Raw genomic sequence first — 17,166 nt, 5'->3', positions numbered from 1 at the left:
GCTAGGGGCAAGTGATGCTGTGTAAATGTATGCATTGCCTCACTTGTGGGATCAATGTAATATGTTCGTGTGTGTGTGTGTGTGTGTATACTGTATGTGTATGCATATATCAAATCCCACTATATGTATGCCACTGAGAATGAGGATGTATGTGTGCATGTGAATGTATTTGTATGTGTGGAGATGGAAAATCGGGTCTGGGAATGTTTGTGTGTCAGTGTAGGGTTGGGCCTTAGTGTCTGCAAACTGTTGCACAAGCATTATGTATAATTGTGTGTGTGTGTGTGTGTGTGTGTACATTTGCATACTTGTGTCAGTTTGCATGTGTGTATGGGTGTAAACAAGTTTGCTGAATGTGGTCCATTTTTCAGTATCATTTCAATCATTTGCCTTTCATTTCATATATCTTTTTCCCCCCCCAGTGTATTGACTTATTTGTTTATGCTGTTTATTTCATTCAGTTTCATGTTAATGTTTTACACCCAGCTAGGGCTGTCTTGGAAGGCTGGACCAGCGCATTGCCAATGGGTTATTTATAGTTAGGCATCTGTTCTTTTATTTCATACTTTTTTTTAAAAGCAGATGTGGCGTAGCATTTGTGGATCTGTCTGCACGGTTTGACACCTTGAAACTGAAACTGAGTCTATCAGATATTGACAGGTTTCAAGTTGCTGAACCTTGGAGCAGACCTAACCACTCAGTTATGGCAGTTATAAAATGGAAAGTGGAACCAGTGACAACTGCAAATGAAAAGAAATAATCAGTTTTAGGAAAGTTTGGATGGATCCTGAAAATATAGGATCAGAAAAAGCCAAATGCCACTGAAGTGACTCAACAGCAGTTCAGGGTCTCCTAGAGCAGAACAAACAAACAAAAAAAAAAAACCCCTCTCCAGATGGATCTGTTGCTTGGTTGTGGAATTAAAGCTGTTTGAATTTTTTAAGCTGTGACTTCAAGGCCTCTAAAGCTGGCAATCTTCAACCTTCAATTTGGAATGTCAGCCATCATCATTGACTATTGTTGACCTGTGTGCACAGAGGCGTATGATAAAACATAAAAAATAGGTCTATTTGGGACAACAAAAGGATAGAAGAGGGTCTAAAGCAGCCTCAGCACCCCAACCACACACCCCTGAGTTCAGCTCCAGGGCAGCATGTTGGTGTTGCGGCAGGCAAAAAAAAAAGAAAAAGAAAAAAAAGGGTGGGCTGGTAGGGGAGGGGTGTGGGGGTGCCAGGGGTGGGTGAGTTGGGGGGGACCCAACTAGCCTAACCTGGTATCTTGACAGGCTTATCTGGTAACCAATCGTAGCGACCCCCAGGTCAAGACCTGGACTGGCACAACCCTATCCTTCATTTTCCGCAGGGATAGTTGGGGAGCCGGAGGGGTCTGAGCTGGGATTTTGATGAGCTCCCTCTTGAATGATACTAAGGAGGGAACCTCTACTGCTGTTGCAGGCAGGGAGTTCCAGGCAGGAATGGTTGACGGGAAGAAACTGAACTTGTATGGGTCAGAGGAGGAGCCGAGGTGTGCAAACTGGTGTTGGTGATTTGATCTTGTTTTGGTGGATCCTTTCTTGAGAAATTTGTCTGGAGGGATGTCCACAGTGCCATATACAATCTTGTGCATGAAAGTTAACCTCTGCCCGTTTTGTCGTGATTCAAGGGGTTCCCATCCTAGTTCTTGCAGCATGGATGTTACGCTGCTGGTCCAATTTTAGTCATTGTATACATAATGTTCTGTTCTTGTTTGCACCATTTCAATCTTTTCCTTTTGGCCTACTTTGTACAGGCTGCAAACTGATGAGCAATACTCCAGGTGTGGGCGTACAAGGGTTAGGTAAGCATTGGTTTAGGTGGTTTTGCTGGATGTCTCCAGGTTTCTTTTCAGAAAGCCTACCATGCTGTTGGCCTTGTTGGTGACTCTTGTTACATGATCTTTCCAGTTGATGTCACTTCTTATGTCGACACCGAGATATTTCAAGCTGTTGACAAGATTGAGAGTGTGTCCTTTTAGTTTGTAGTTGAAGTTGATGGGGTTTCTCGATGTTGAACAGGTGAGGACATTACATTTTTCGGGTTGAAATTCCATCCCCCAATGCTGCTCCCAATTGGACAGTGTGTTAAGGTCTTGTTGGAGCATCTTGCAGTCTTGGATAGTCTTTATGGTGGAGTAGACTATACAGTCATCAGCAAACAATCTAATGTTGGCCTTGATGTTCTGAGACAGGTCATTGATGAAAATAAGAAATAGGATGGGTCCAAGAACTGTCCCTTGTGGGACTCTGCTGTTGACAGGTGCTGGCTCAGATTTTTCGCCGTCAACTAAGACGATCTGGGTGCGATAGGAAAGAAAGGCCTTGATCCAGCCCAACGTTGATCCTTGTACACCAGCTTATGGAGGAGGCGTTTGTGAGGGACCTTGTCAAAGGCTTTGGAAAAGTCCAGGATTACAATATCCGTCTGTTGTTTGCTGTCCTGGTTTTTGGTGACGTTGTGGAATAATGTTAACAGTTGGGTTTCGCAACTCCTTCTGGCTCTAAACCCATGCTGGGAGTTGTCAAGAATTTCATGTTGGTTCAGATGGCGCATGATGTTACATGCGATGATGTGTTCTTGCATCTTACAGCAGATGCTGGTGAGGGACACCGGTCTGTTGTTGGCAGCAGAATTACGGTTGCCCTTCTTGAATACTGCCGTCACATTCGCCCTTTTCCAGTTGTCTAGTACACATCCATCTGCCAATGATTTAATGAAAATGGTAGAAAGCAGGGGTGTGATCTCATTTGCGCAATCTTTCAACACTTTTGATGGGATTTCATCTGGTCCCGCTGCTTTATATGGGTTGATGTTCTTCAGCAGTTTGCTTACCCCTTCCTCATCGATCATGATCTCGGCCATTGCAGGGGAGGGTGTTCCCGATGGAGTTGGGATGCTGCTGTTATTTTCTCTTGTGAAGACTGACTTGTATTGATGGTTTAATATGTTGGCCTTTTCTTTTGGGGATGCATATAATCTTCCATGATCTTGAAATGGAGACACCCCTGTACTGTCACGTCTGAGAGATTTTATGTTGCTCCAGAATAATTTCTGGTTGCTTCTCCCCATAACTGCTCATCGTCACTTTTTGGAGAATTGATAATATTGTTGATAAAAGTCCAGTAGGCGTGCTACTGTTCATGCTGTACTTTGCTCTTCATATGAAGGTATTGTTGTATTACTGAGGGGTCGGATGAGGTTTTGCTCTTGTTGAATTTCTTGGGAAGCCTTCTCTTCATTGATTTGATGCGAGGGTTGGTCCATGGTTTATGGGTAAATCTGTTTCGAGGGGATATGTTCATCCATGGCAAGCATTAAGAAAAAGAAAGCTGCACAAACACAGTAGACAATATTGTAAAGAGGGCACAAGAGTGGCAAGCATGTTGTCAGTTGACTAACACCCACACAACCGTGGCCAGCAAAACATGTTAATGGCGGGTGCATGAACAAACCAGTGGAAGCAGCTTGTCAGACAGCACATGCCGTTGAAGCCAATCAGAGAACAGAAGGCTGAAGATGTGTTGTAAGTGTGCTGATTCATGTTTTATATTTGACTTATGAACAGCTCAGCTAGATACGTAGAAACAGGACATATCGTCACCAGCACTTAGATGCAAATATTTATGTAGCTTTTTTTGTAGGCCCATGCATTAATTCATACACTGATACCTCATTTTGTGATGTTCTGGAATCAAAGACCCAAACATTTAATGATTTATGCAGAAACTTGTCTTTAATCCCCAAACCAAGAAAATGAATCATTTTGTGCAGACCATCTTCTTTGTTCTTTACTCATTTTGGACACACACACACACACAAACACACACCCTCATATTTCAAGATCCAAGAATATTGGAGCTTGAAAAAACAAACAACAAAACATGCCTGAAAAAATTTAATTCTATATCAAAAATTAATAAACCGGTGACATGGGGGATAAACAGTTGTAACACATACCATGAAATGCTCTTCTGTTGTTTAGCTTTCAAGTTCATGTGAACAAGAACATGGCAAAACCACAGTTAACATCCTTTTCAACAAATCATGCATTCATACACATATATTCATAATTTAGCGTAAGTCGCACGTTAGCATCCTAATTCATATTGAGTAAATTCAATCTAAACTGTTTACACACACACACTGCCCGGCTCACCGACACGCCCTCTCTCTTTGGTGTGCAAACCATGGACTCATAAATATTTGTTCGTGTGTACAGATGACCGCCGGCTCAAGTGGACTACCCTGAAGCACCGATCAGGGAGAGTAATAGTCATGGTCGTCTGTGATTTTGACCCGAAATGCAGATGCCGCCGAGAGTCGGATAGCTCAGTGGATTTATCACGCCACTAAAAGCGGAAGCGGAAATGATTAATCCGGGAGCAGATAGCAATGGCGTAACACAGCTGGAGAATAAGCAGTTGTCACCAGTAATCTGTGTTCATAGTTCCGAGGATAGAAAGAATGTGATGGTGAGACCTGCAGTTATTTGACAAGGGGATGTCCATGGTCTTCTAGCAAAATGTCTCGGCGAAGTGGAACGGAGATCATCGTCGACATTCTGTGTCGAGTACCCCCACTGCTCGTTCTCGACCGAATTTTCTGTTTCCAGTTTGAAGCCGAAGCAAGGGAAAATGTCTATGAAATGCTTTTATGGATTTTGATACTCACTGCATGTAAGTATGCATGTATCATTTTGTCAACATAATGGATGTGAAAAGTAGATGTTCAAAAGAACCACTAAACATGTCGAATACAATAATTCACCTCCTTAAGTTGAAGTCAACTGCTGTCTACTTCTGTATCCAGATAATTATTTGTTCTTTCAGTTTCGTTTTCATCAGATTAGAATCTTTTAATTTTCATTCGCCCAAGGGACGAAGACTACGAAGAGACATCATTTAATCACAAATATTTCTCATGGACATAGATCTTTCTCGGATCTTGTGCCGTACCTGATCAAGATTTCCTGTGGAGGGAAGATGACCACGAATGTCGTGTCCAGTCTGCTGAGATAAGAATAAGAATAGGAATAACTTTATTATCTCCAACTGGAGAAATTTGGTTAGGTGCATTATCACACATAGACAAGTAAACAACATGGGGACCATAACTGTAAAAGTCAACAACAGCTTTTACAAATATTAGGAAGACACAAATGTAAAAAATATCACATACACCGTTTAATTCATACATCCACACACTGCAGGTAATAACTAGTATTCTTAATGTAAAAACAGAAAGAATTAAGAAACATTATTTTAAATATAATTATAACCATAGCCTACTATATTGCACATTGATTATAATAAGATAAGAATAAAGATAAATTGCGGAAAACCACAACCAGATAAACAGCACACACCCGCACCCACCCACCACCCACCCACCCCACACACGCGGATTACTTGATTAAACAAGAGTAATAAACATATGTTCTCAAATAAAAGTTTTCCACATAGTCGCTTTTAAAACATTGCAATTGATTATTACATCGTAATTATTAACAGAAATATATTTAGAATATGGACGTTAGCATTAGACATATTCCATTGTACATTCATCCTGCATATTGCACATTACTCATCCTACATATTGCACATTCATAATAACCAATTGTCACGTTTTTAAGCTCAGTAAACACACACACACACACACACAACACACACACACACACCACACACACACAACTAGAACAAGGTACAACCTATCATGCACGGACTTTAACACGTTTCACATGAGAGTGCGCGCGCACGCATGTGCACTCACACACACACACACACACACACTTCTCAAGAATTTAAAAGGTGGATTGAAATTGGAATAAAAGTCTTCAGAGCTCTGGATTTCAACTTAAAAGTTCTGTAGCGTCGTCCTGATGGCAATAACTCATAATACTTTGCTAAAATATGGGTGTCGTCATTTGCTATCTGCCTGCTTTATTTAACTACTCGACTTTCATACAGCTCTTGCATACTAGCTTGTTTCACTCCCACAATTTTACTGCATACACTCATGACATCGTTCAAAACACGCTTACTCCTCACTCCCAAACTTCCATACCAGCACATAAATGAAACTGTGAGCATGGACTCGATACAACATCAATAGTAACTTTGAAGAATATTTGAATTGATACCAACATTTCTAAGCTTCTGTAAACAAAAAATTCTAGATTGACATTTCTTATGAATGGAATCAACAGTTCTGTCAAAAGTCACCTTATTGTCTAAGATGGTCCCTAAATATCTATATTCATTGACCCTCTCCACTGTTTGACCATCAATAACAAGGTTAGCTACAGGCAAGGGGTCTTGCCAAAAATCTATTAACATTTCTTTTGTTTTCAATATGTTGAGATCCAGATAGTTTCCCTCACACCAAGAACAAAACTTTTTAACCTTCGCCGGACGGTGTGGGTCCATGTGGACCCAGAAGGGTCTTTAAATGCCGATATCTCGTATATTTATAGATGTTTTTCAATGAAATTTTAGATATGCTCCAAACACACAAATCCCCACCTTGTCCTAAAATTTTGAAAATATGGGTCAAAATTTCAAAAAGTAATTAAAGGTGACATTTTAACTAGTCACTGATGACAGTGTGGGTCTGTGTGGACCCATGGCTCGCAAAGAGGGAAAACTGTGTTTACCCCTCCACAGACGGCCTGGGTCCGTGTGGACCCATGGCTCGCAAAGAAAGAAAACTGTGTTTACCCTTCCGCAAACGGTGTGGGTCCGTGTGGACCCATGGCTCGCAAAGAAGGAAAATTGTAACCCTTGGCTACAGAGGGCGACAATGGGGAGGTCTGTAGAACCCCTCTTTGCATGCTGGAGAGAGAAACTGAAACCGATACTGGCACTTCTGAAAGTAACAAGTTCTGATGAAGCGGTGGGTTTTTCCCACGTTCTCTCCTTGCTACGAGTATCTCTCATGGAGGCTGGACAGTCACTCTGATACCGTCATGGACAGACCCAACATTTTTGAAGCACTTGTCACCTGCGCTGACGTAGAGGAAGATCGTAATTTTGGTGAGTATATCAACATTTTGAGTTAGAATTTAAACCACTTGACTATTTATTAGGGGAAATAAAGTTGATGGGTCGGGGGTTTGGGGAGTGCAGAAATGGCTTGTATCTATGGTTTGTATCTGTCTCTGTCTCAGTTCAAGTTGCATCCCAAAGCTAGCCAAAACTAATCAATAACGTAAAAAGGCTTGAAGAATACAATCACAGAGGTGTACTCACGCAGTAGTTCATGCGTTCACAGGTGCCGATAGAGGAGTGGATAGGGGGATTAACGTATGTGCTTTATAAAAACCAATGAAACCCACTGTTTTGCTTTCCTATCCCCAGAAGATGATTTTGGTATGAATGCCTACTTTCACTTTCAATTGTTGTATGTGTGTATGTTTGCCTGTAGTCTACGTATGTGTCTGGGGAGACAAGGGGGGTGGAGGAGGGGGGGAGGGGGGGCTTTCCCTCTCTCTCTGTTTTGGTGCTCTAGTGTTTATGGGTTAATTGTTTACAAGTGCTTACATGAGTCTGCATTTTTGTTGCTTGCCATTTTTAGTTGCGAATGCTTACAATGTTGCCCGGGTTTTTTCGATGACAGGGTGTGTGTGTGTGTGTGTGTGTGTGTGTGTAAAACATAACTGCAAATTTATGGAATCATATCTGACTATATTGTACCTATCTCTTCTTTTTTTGGTTACCCCAGATGAGCAAAGAACACGGATTGCCAGTTCCCAGGACCACGAACAAGAAAGTGGCGATGACTAGTGACGAAGAATTTCTTCTACCAGAGCCTGATGCGGAGTCCCCTAGTGATGATGAACCAGATTTCGAAAAAGATAAGAAGTCTTTTCTCAGTCAGGTGAGGAGCAAGAAGTGCCACCAGATTCCAACACATATACAGCAAAGGACGGAACAAGATGGAGCAAAGTTCCAGTGACCGGAAAAAGAAAGAACATTTTCAAGCGTCCCCCTAGTCAGGTCCCTGGAACCCAAAACAATGGCCTGACAGTCGTAGGGACAGTCAGATCCAACAAAAGGTTTCTACCCTACCCTTTCAAAAGCAACAGAAACCTCCCACTTCACGGCAGTGAGTTTGCTTACAATAAGACTGTCACCCTTGTTAATTACCAGGGGAAGAGAAGGAAGAACACCGTTCTCCTCAGCTCAATGCATGACGAAGGGATGGTGAAGCCAGGGGCCCCCAAGCAGAAGCCTGAGATAGTTCTTTTTTAAAATGAGACAAAGGGGGCTGTAGACTCTCTGGATAAGCTTGCCCATGCTTATACCTCAAAAAGAATTTCCAAACGCTGGCCATTTGTCATGTTTGCCAACATCATTGATCTTGCTACAGTGGCTGCACGCTGTGTCTGGTCAATCAAATTTGAAGATGATTCTCTTGCAAAGAAAGATGCACGGAGTGCATTCATCCAATGCATCAGTAAAAGCCTGATGTTGCCACACATGAAGCGCCATCTCATGCACTCAAACATGCACCGGGGCACTCTTGATCTGATGAAACGTTCAATCAAGAGGATTGAGCTTGAGTCAGAAGGGCACAAAATGCCAAGAGCAAAAACGGTTAGGCAAGACAAGTCTGAGACAGTAAGATCAGGTGAAGCTGCCAGCACATTGCACAAGAGGCAAGCCAGTTCTGATCCTGGAACATCAAGTGAAGCTGCCCCCACACAGCGCAAGAAAGCACGCTGCTTTTTCTGCTCATGGAAGGCTGATCGAAAAGTGAGACAGAGGTGCCAGAAATGCAGTCAGCATGTTTGTCCCGACCACATGCAAATTCTTTACCCTTCCTGTGCGTGCTCAAAGTAAAAACGCTGAACTTGTCAGATCATGAGAATTCTAAAATACATACATGTTCTTCAGCTATACCAAATGCAGTAAAGATATGGTATTTGGCTCTTACACAATGTCATGACCTAACATGATTCTTGCTTGTTGAGTTCTTTTTTGTGTGTGTGTGTTTCTTACTACTGCTTGGTGTTCTTGATGTTTTGATCTTGCTTGTATTTTTATGTTTCTTTTTTCTTGCTGCTTGAAGCCTAATTGCATTAGAAATATAGTCTGCATTTCAGGTAACATTCCTTAGTGTCACACATACAGACATGCAACATATACACATACAGTTTACACACACACACACACACACACACACACACACACCAGGCATGCCTACCCCCAAATTTGCTTTTCAGGAACAACACACATTAGAATCAGGGACAGGGTTAAATTTTCAGGAACATCTCAGCAAACATACATCTGTCATCAGTCTGACTGATGTCGCAAAACACATACGCGTCTCTTTTCCTCCCCAGCTCTATGAACGGCTACTTCTCAGAGTGTTCCTTCCTGAAGATCTGTGTCATCATGCAGTCATGTCCAAGGCTGTGATTCAAGTCCCTCATATACACCTGTATTATTTATCTATTGCAGATTTCACATTAAATTGATATCATCACTATTAGTACTATTGATTTCAGTGTGGCCCAGCTGACCATCCAGGGCCAACTCAACTCCTGCCAGAAAACGAAATAATTTATTTTTAAGAGGTTTGGGAGGACCTCTCCTCTGTGTGTGTGTGTGTGTGTGTTTACAAGGAAAATGTACTTCTCACACAAGTTTGTACTGTACCGATATAACTGACCATCTGGTCTCTGCTGCTGTAGTGTCTGTTCCACTGACAGACTTGTGTGCTGGTTTGAGGAAAGAAATGGGGAAGGGGGATGACTGGAGGGAGGTGGGGGTGGGTATGCCACTGGTCATATCAATTTCAACAGTCAGGGATTCTCAGCCAGAGCAAGTGGTCACTGTCCTGGCTCAGTGCCAATTTTGCCACACTCATTGACTGTGTGGTTTTATCCACCCCCACCCCTCTCTCATCATTGGTGGCAGACTCAGAGAGAGCGGAGGGCAAGTATGCATATGGGAGGTGGTGTCTGGTTGTGGGAAACAAGAGGAGTGATGGATGTAGCCAAGTGAGGGGATCAGAATGAAAGGAGGAAAATTGAGGTCATGTTTGTGTTGACTAGATTTCACTTATGAATATAATTCCACAGAATGCTTATTTCTGGCTGTTTTCTTTTCTTTTTCTTTTTATCAGCACACAGGACCTTCACACTGAGATGAGGGGGGAGTGAGAGGTGAGAGGTGATAGGAGAGAGAGAGAATGAGAGAGAGAGAGAGAGAGAGATTGAGCAGTCAAAGTACAGGAGGGGAGGGGGGTAGTGAAGGGACCAGAATAGCACTGCAGTGATTTTGACAGCTCTGCCAGTGGTAGTGGAAGGGTGAGGTGGAGGTGGAGGAAGATTGGGGAGGGAGGAAGGTGGGCACAGCCATTCAGTACACTGCTCTCTTGGACTGACTACAGACAGGTCTCACTGGCCATCAATTAGATAACACGAACTCGTGGGCATTTTTCTTCCTCCTCCTTTTTTCTTCCAGAAAATGGACGTTCCGTTTTTGACCAAAACCGAAAATCAGTCTCAGGACCGCGGAAAAGAGTTGCACCCATGTTTCCATAAGTCTTAAAGAAGTGTCTTCGGCAGTGGTCAGAAAGCCATCTATGGGTACACTTGTACCCACTCAATACTTAGGGGAAAAATGTTATGGTCGGATTTTTTTTATTTTCCGGGACATGCAGCAAACATCCGTATTTCCGGGACACTGTTTCAATTCTACCAATTTTCCGGGACAAATACGGGCCCTCAGTAACGGTAGGCATGCCTGACACACACACACACACACACACACACACACTAACACACAAATTCTGCTGTGATGGAAGCATAAGCGCCACTGTCCGCCACTGTTGCAGGATGGAGCAGTATTTTGAGAACTTCGCCAAAATCGGATTAAAATAACCCTCTTTATAGATATGGGTCCACCTGGACCCACACCGTCTTCGGAGGGATGAACACAAAATTTCCTTCTATGACGGCCATGGGTCCTCATGGACCCACACCGTCTGTGGAAGGGTGGACATGATTTTCCCTCTTTGAGGGACATGGGTCCACACGGACCCACACCCTCTTCCGTGTATAGTCAATAGCACCGTCCGGCGAAGGTTAATTTCACTGAAATAAATAGCATCAGAGTTGGACAGATCTTCAGTAGCTGAATCATCAGAATATTTTATGACAGGAGTTTCCTCCGTGCCTCTGCAGTCATTTGTGTACAGTGTAAATAGAACAGGGGACAGCACTGTACCTTGGGGTGCACCAGTAGAAGTAGAGTTTAGAGAAGAGTGGGCAGAATGAAAGCGGACGGACTGAGTTCTGTTGAGAAGAAAACTTACTATCCAAAGAGTAAGCTTTGGATCAACATCCAAGCCTAGGAGTTTGAGGGCAAGGAGATGAGGTTGTATTGTGTTAAAAGCAGAAGAAAAGTCAACAAAAAGGATACGAACAAAAGATCCCGTGTTATTCACACACACACATGAGAGAGAGAGAGAGAGAGAGAGAGAGAGATGAATTTAAAGACCAGGGGGGTAATATCCACGTTTCTTCCCCTGCACTTTTACATTAAGAAGGCGGAAAAAGATGTAATAACAATTAACATTGTAATAATTATTATGTACTCTGCATTTCTTCCCCTGCACTCTTCAGTCTTTGACTGGCCTTCTTTCATTCGGGATGGGAAGAAATGTAGAGTATATATAATATATATTACAATGTTATTTAAAGAAATTTACAATTTTTTCGGCCTTCAGAATGAAACTGAGTAGTGAATAGAAAGAATGCAGGGGAAGAAATGTGGATGTTGCCGACCAGGGATGTGGGAGCTTTCTTGAAAGGCGTAAATGCGTTTAAAAGAAAAATCATATATAAACTCTGTATCAGTGTATGACAGCAGCGTATGTCCATGGGTGAATTGAGAGAAATAGGCATAGTACTTACTTGCTTTTACTTAAGAGTTATTTAGAGTTAATTTTCAATACAGGTCCCAAAGTACATTCATTGTCTGGCTATTGTGAGCTTTGTACTGTTTTGTGAATATATATCCAGGCAATGTCTTTTTGAAAAACAAAAAATCCCAGAGGTCAATTCCTGAGATCTGTGTGAATCCACTGAGAAATTGGAATGGGATGGGATAGGCACAGGGGGGAAATGAAAAGAAAACTACCACCACCTTAATAACTATCCATCCTGATAATGAAAGTGTCGTCTCTTCCAAGTGTGGATCTAACGAACTCTTGTGCCAAACACTAAGCAATCTGTTTTAGAGTCTATTACCATGTTGTTTTGATCAAATCAAGATTCTTACAACAGGCACACATTAATAAAAAGAAATCACAAGCAAAACCAGATTCATTCCGGTTCTTGGAAGCATACCAATCTGCGCTTACACACAGACATACTCAAGCCTTTACGTGTTTACAAGTACGCACACACACATTACACACTTTTTACCATTGCTCTCATACACATACAAACCCCCACACACCATGCATGTGTGTGATCATCTTGTCTAGTCAGAGGGAGCTGTGTAATTTTAACAACAAAAGCCATGGCATTTGACATCAATGTTTTTTGTTAAGTTGAAATTATGTCAGCTGACGATGTGATAATATACTTCATAGCTACAGTTTGGAATACTTTGTTTAGATACGTGTGATCTGTAGTGTGTGTTTAAACATGTGTTTATGTGTATATGTGCATGTGTGATCAGAACCAACAATACAACATTCTGATGCAATGTTCCAAAAATATTTTATGTCTAATGAATTCAAGACCTGTTTCTGTTTTAATTGTCCACATGTACCCCAACCCATTTCCCTTCAGGCACTCCTGGTATTTCAATTATTGACAAAAGTGTTGAAAAGAAGAGTTGACAAATTTTTCCAGGTGCAGCAAATAAGAGAAAGCCTTCAAAAACAGAAGAGCCAAATTTGACAGTTGTATGACCTGTTATCTGTACAATACACACATTGAGCTGGTTGTTTGACTGGATACTTCGTATTTAGGCGTACCTTCTCTGCAGCCAAGCATCACACCAGAATATGTTGTTTTCCTGTACAATTTATTCACTGAAGAGAGTGACCCACACTGACAACCAGCACTGGATGTGATGAAGCAAATCTAATTGTCTGCATTCTTTCTCCTCTATCCACCCACATTACCCTCTACTGAAATCATCATGTAGTGTGCGTGGGGGGTGGGTGGGCATTTGTGTGTGCACGAGCATATGTATACATGCACAAGCGCATGTGTCTGTGCACAAGCGTGTGTGAGCGCTTTTGTGCGTGTGTAGAGCTTTTTTTTTTTGTTGTTGTTGTTGTTGTTGTTGTGTGTGTGTGTGTGTGTGTGTGTGTGTGTGTGTGTGTGTGTGTGTTCATATCTGCAATTTGTAGTATTGTCTTGGTGTATAGATACATATGTGTTGTTTTTTTATGTGCAGAGGTATGTTATTTTGTACAGTTGTTTTTATGTATTGTTTCATGTGAGACAATTATATGGGGAGTTTGTGCCACATAAGTACTATCTATTGTTATTATCTTTTCCCCTCTCTAACACTGTAACAGTTCTACACACATACACATGCATGCTTGCATGTATTCATGCACGCACAATCACTTAACATTGTCTCTGTAAAGTAATGTTTTCAGCTCTTTAAATAATTGGATGACCATGTTTGTGAGCCATTGGTTTGACTTTAAAAATGAAAGACAAACTTAGCTAGAACAACTGCTGGTAATGACTGTAGACACAAGGCTTGTGTTTTGTGTGTTTCAGTGGCTATTGCCATGACGGTGCTGTTCTGCCTGCCTATTCAGCAGCTACAAGAGGCCTATAGCTACCTGTTATCATTGGGCGTGTTGGTTCTGTCTCATGTGTGGAGCACCAAAATCATTGCACCAGGCAGTACCACCTTCACTCTCAACCTCAATTACAACTCCAGTGGGCGGGCACACCCCTTGGCCCATGATCCCCGGATACTGCTGGCCAGTGCAGTAGTGCAAATCTCCCTGGCTCAGTTGTTCATTGCACTGCGAACCAGTCGACCCTCTTACCAGCAGGTGGAGAACAACAATAGGATGGCACTGCTTGTACAGTTGCTGCTGTATCTGTCCTTCACCTTGCCTCTCACGCATGCTGTTCTGCATCGTGTTTTGCCTGACTCCATTCCTCTTACACTTTTGCTATCCAGTCTTCTCCCCTTTCTGCTTCTGGTAGGTGACTGGCTTCAGGCTTTCATTTTTTGGGTCGAGGACCTGCCTCGTGTTCTCAAAATTGAAGTGACCATGTTCCAGCTAGTAGGATTTACAGACTATATTTCCAACCACTGGGTAAGACTTCAAGTGCCTAATGCATTGAGAACCATGTTTGTGGTGCGTTTGTTGTGGTTGATAGGTGGCTTTGTACAGGAGTCTGTTTATCATCACTTTGTCAAGACGTCTTCTGTTGATTTGTATGGTTCTTGGGAGATGAATCTGGACCTGTTTTACCATTTGTTAGCTGGGAGCTGTGAGACATGGGTTGCTCTGTTAGGATTTTCCTCTATGCTGTCTCTGCTGACTTCATACTTGGGTGTGTTGGTGGCCTTAGCACTGGGCATCGACCATGAGGAGGAGCGCAACATTGGTACTGTCACCTCAGTGCTGTTCTTTATTCTGGCGCTACAGACTGGCCTGACAGGGATGGAATTTGAGAAACGTCTGGTGAGACTTTACCGTAACTTTTGCCTTCTGTCTACTGCCATCCTGCACTTTATGCACAGCATGGTGAACCCTTTGCTGATGAATGTCAGTGCGTCACGTTCAGGGGTGGTGTCAAACCACTTGCGGCCACTGGCCATGTGTGTGGTGCTGGTGGTGTTCCCCACCTGGTTGATGACCTACCTCTGGTCACAGCATGAAGTCAGCACCTGGTTGTTGGCAGTCTCTGCCTTCTGCGTGGAGATCATCATCAAAGTCCTCATCTCTCTGACTGTTTACACTCTTTTTATGGTTGATGCTTATAAAGAAACATTTTGGGAGAAGCTGGATGATTATGTTTATTATGTCCAGTCATTTGGCAACACCATTGAATTTCTCTTTGGTATTTTTCTTTTCTGCAATGGAGCCTGGATCATGTGTTTTGAATCTGGAGGTTTCATTCGGGCATTGATGATGTGTATACATGCCTACTTTAACATATGGTGCCAGGCAAAGGAAGGGTGGAGAGTATTTATCAACCGGCGACGAGCTGTGGCCCGCATCGCTGCTCTGGATGTGGCCACTCAGGAACAACTGGAGGCTCATGGAGATGTCTGTGCCATTTGCTACCAGGACCTGAAGACAGCCAGTATCACCAAATGCAGACACTTTTTCCATGCTGTGTGTCTGCGCAAGTGGCTATATGTGCAGGACAAGTGTCCTCTGTGTCATAAAATAATCTGTGAGGAAATCCAGCCTGACAGGGCAGAAGGTGACGGCAGAGAGAACGATGGGGCAGATGATGATGACTGGCCGCAGCACAATGAAGAGGATGTGTGGGAGGAGCAGCCTCAGCATCATGAACTCCATGTGCCAGCAGCCTGGCCTGTGCGCCACAACAATGGTGACACTCGCTTGGACAGGAACAATGTCCCACACCAGCGGCAAGGTGCCCAGAGATACAATGTACAAAATCATCTGCAGTAGTGTATGTCATTGTTATAATTTAATTTTACCATTAGGTACACTGCGCCTACAGATGATTAATGTGTTTCCATCCACTCAGTGCTGAAAAGATTGAACATGAAGTCCTGCTCTGATCCCTGCTTTTCACCCACTTGTTAGAGATTGTTTCAACACAGATCGTATAAAAGTATGTGTGCATGTAATCTGAAAAGCGTGACTGAGATTTTGTTGAATGACTGATTTTACAAGGTTGTGACAGCACTGACACATGAAAAAGAAGAAAATTTGTACTTCCTAATTGGTTCCAATAGGAAAAGTGGGAGACATGCATCTAAATCAGCTGTTGTTTTACCATGACCTGTTTTAATAGAGATGAAGGCCAGGTCAGGTTGGTCCATGCTCATGGGATCACATGAATGAGACATGCACCTGTGGGTCATTGTAAATATGTTATATAAAACGTAATTTAAGGAAAAGTGCTGTATGCAAATTAAAATAAGGTTCCAGTACAGTTGGCTGCCTGCTCGGTTAAACTTGCATGCAAGAGGATTAATCAGTAAGATTAGATGCTTTTGTCAAACAGAAGCTCAGGAGTAAGCAGGGTGTTCAGATGCAATTTTAATTCTTCTGTTTTTCTGTTCAGAAGTGCAAGTGATTATTGTTGACTGGATTAGAATAAGTTCTTTTGTTGGATTTGCTTTTTTTCTGGAGGCTCAGAATGATAATAATTATAACAAATATGATATTGCTTGATAATCATAAAGTATTTGGAGTTTTCTTTCAAGTATGTTTGACATCCAACAGACAAGATGAGCATTTACAAAGAAGCAATTGAAAAGACTAATTTTTGAATGACGTAATCAGTTTCAGTTTGATTTATTTGACCAGTTGTCCATTGTCTGCACAACAAAAGAAAGAAAAAGTCCATTTTAACAATAGTCTGCAAATTTATATGTTTGTCAGATTTATTACTTTTTTTTTTTTAATGTCTTGATCTAATTAACTAAGATTTGCAAAAGGACAGAAGCACTGAATTGTAAACATACACAAAAAATAGAATAAATTTTGCTCCTTATAACTGACAAACATATACAGTAGTGTGGCTTGGCAGGCTGACTCTGGTTCAGAAAAGTTGAAGAGTAACAAACCCATAGACCTCCTTTCCTTTCCTTTTGTTTGAAGATGCCACTTAGTATACTTCCTGTTGAAAACATGAAACAAAGTTTTGTTTCTTCCAAATTATTTGATTTGAAAGCAAAACTTGCAATTCATCTTGTTTTTCTTTGCTTGAATACTTTGTTTCTTTCAGTTTTGCAAGAGAATTTAAAGATGGAATTGCATGGTCTACATTGAACCTGAACCATTCCAGATGTGCTGCATCATAATTCATATGAAGCAGCTGCTTTGGATGGTGTGTGTCCATCGAGATCGATGATGACCATCGTTGTCATCCAGCTGGGGGATGGGGGGAGGGTGGTGGTGGGGTGGGGGGGAGGATGCTCAT

General features: G+C 42.2%; 1 protein-coding gene across 1 annotated transcript; it reads left to right on the top strand.

The window, feature by feature from the left end:
- Positions 1 to 4,395: 4,395 nt before the first annotated feature.
- LOC143293813 (protein TRC8 homolog) lies at positions 4,396 to 15,865 on the top strand. Its single transcript, XM_076605082.1, has 2 exons — positions 4,396 to 4,711; positions 13,795 to 15,865. The coding sequence occupies exons 1-2, from the start codon at positions 4,558 to 4,560 to the stop codon at positions 15,681 to 15,683; spliced, it is 2,043 nt and encodes a 680-aa protein (XP_076461197.1). The 5' UTR covers positions 4,396 to 4,557; the 3' UTR covers positions 15,684 to 15,865.
- Positions 15,866 to 17,166: the final 1,301 nt, after the last annotated feature.

This window comes from Babylonia areolata, chromosome 19 (assembly GCF_041734735.1).
Source record: "Babylonia areolata isolate BAREFJ2019XMU chromosome 19, ASM4173473v1, whole genome shotgun sequence".
Classification (NCBI taxonomy): Eukaryota; Metazoa; Mollusca; class Gastropoda; order Neogastropoda; family Buccinidae; genus Babylonia; species Babylonia areolata.
This window is presented reverse-complemented; position numbering and strand designations above follow the sequence as displayed.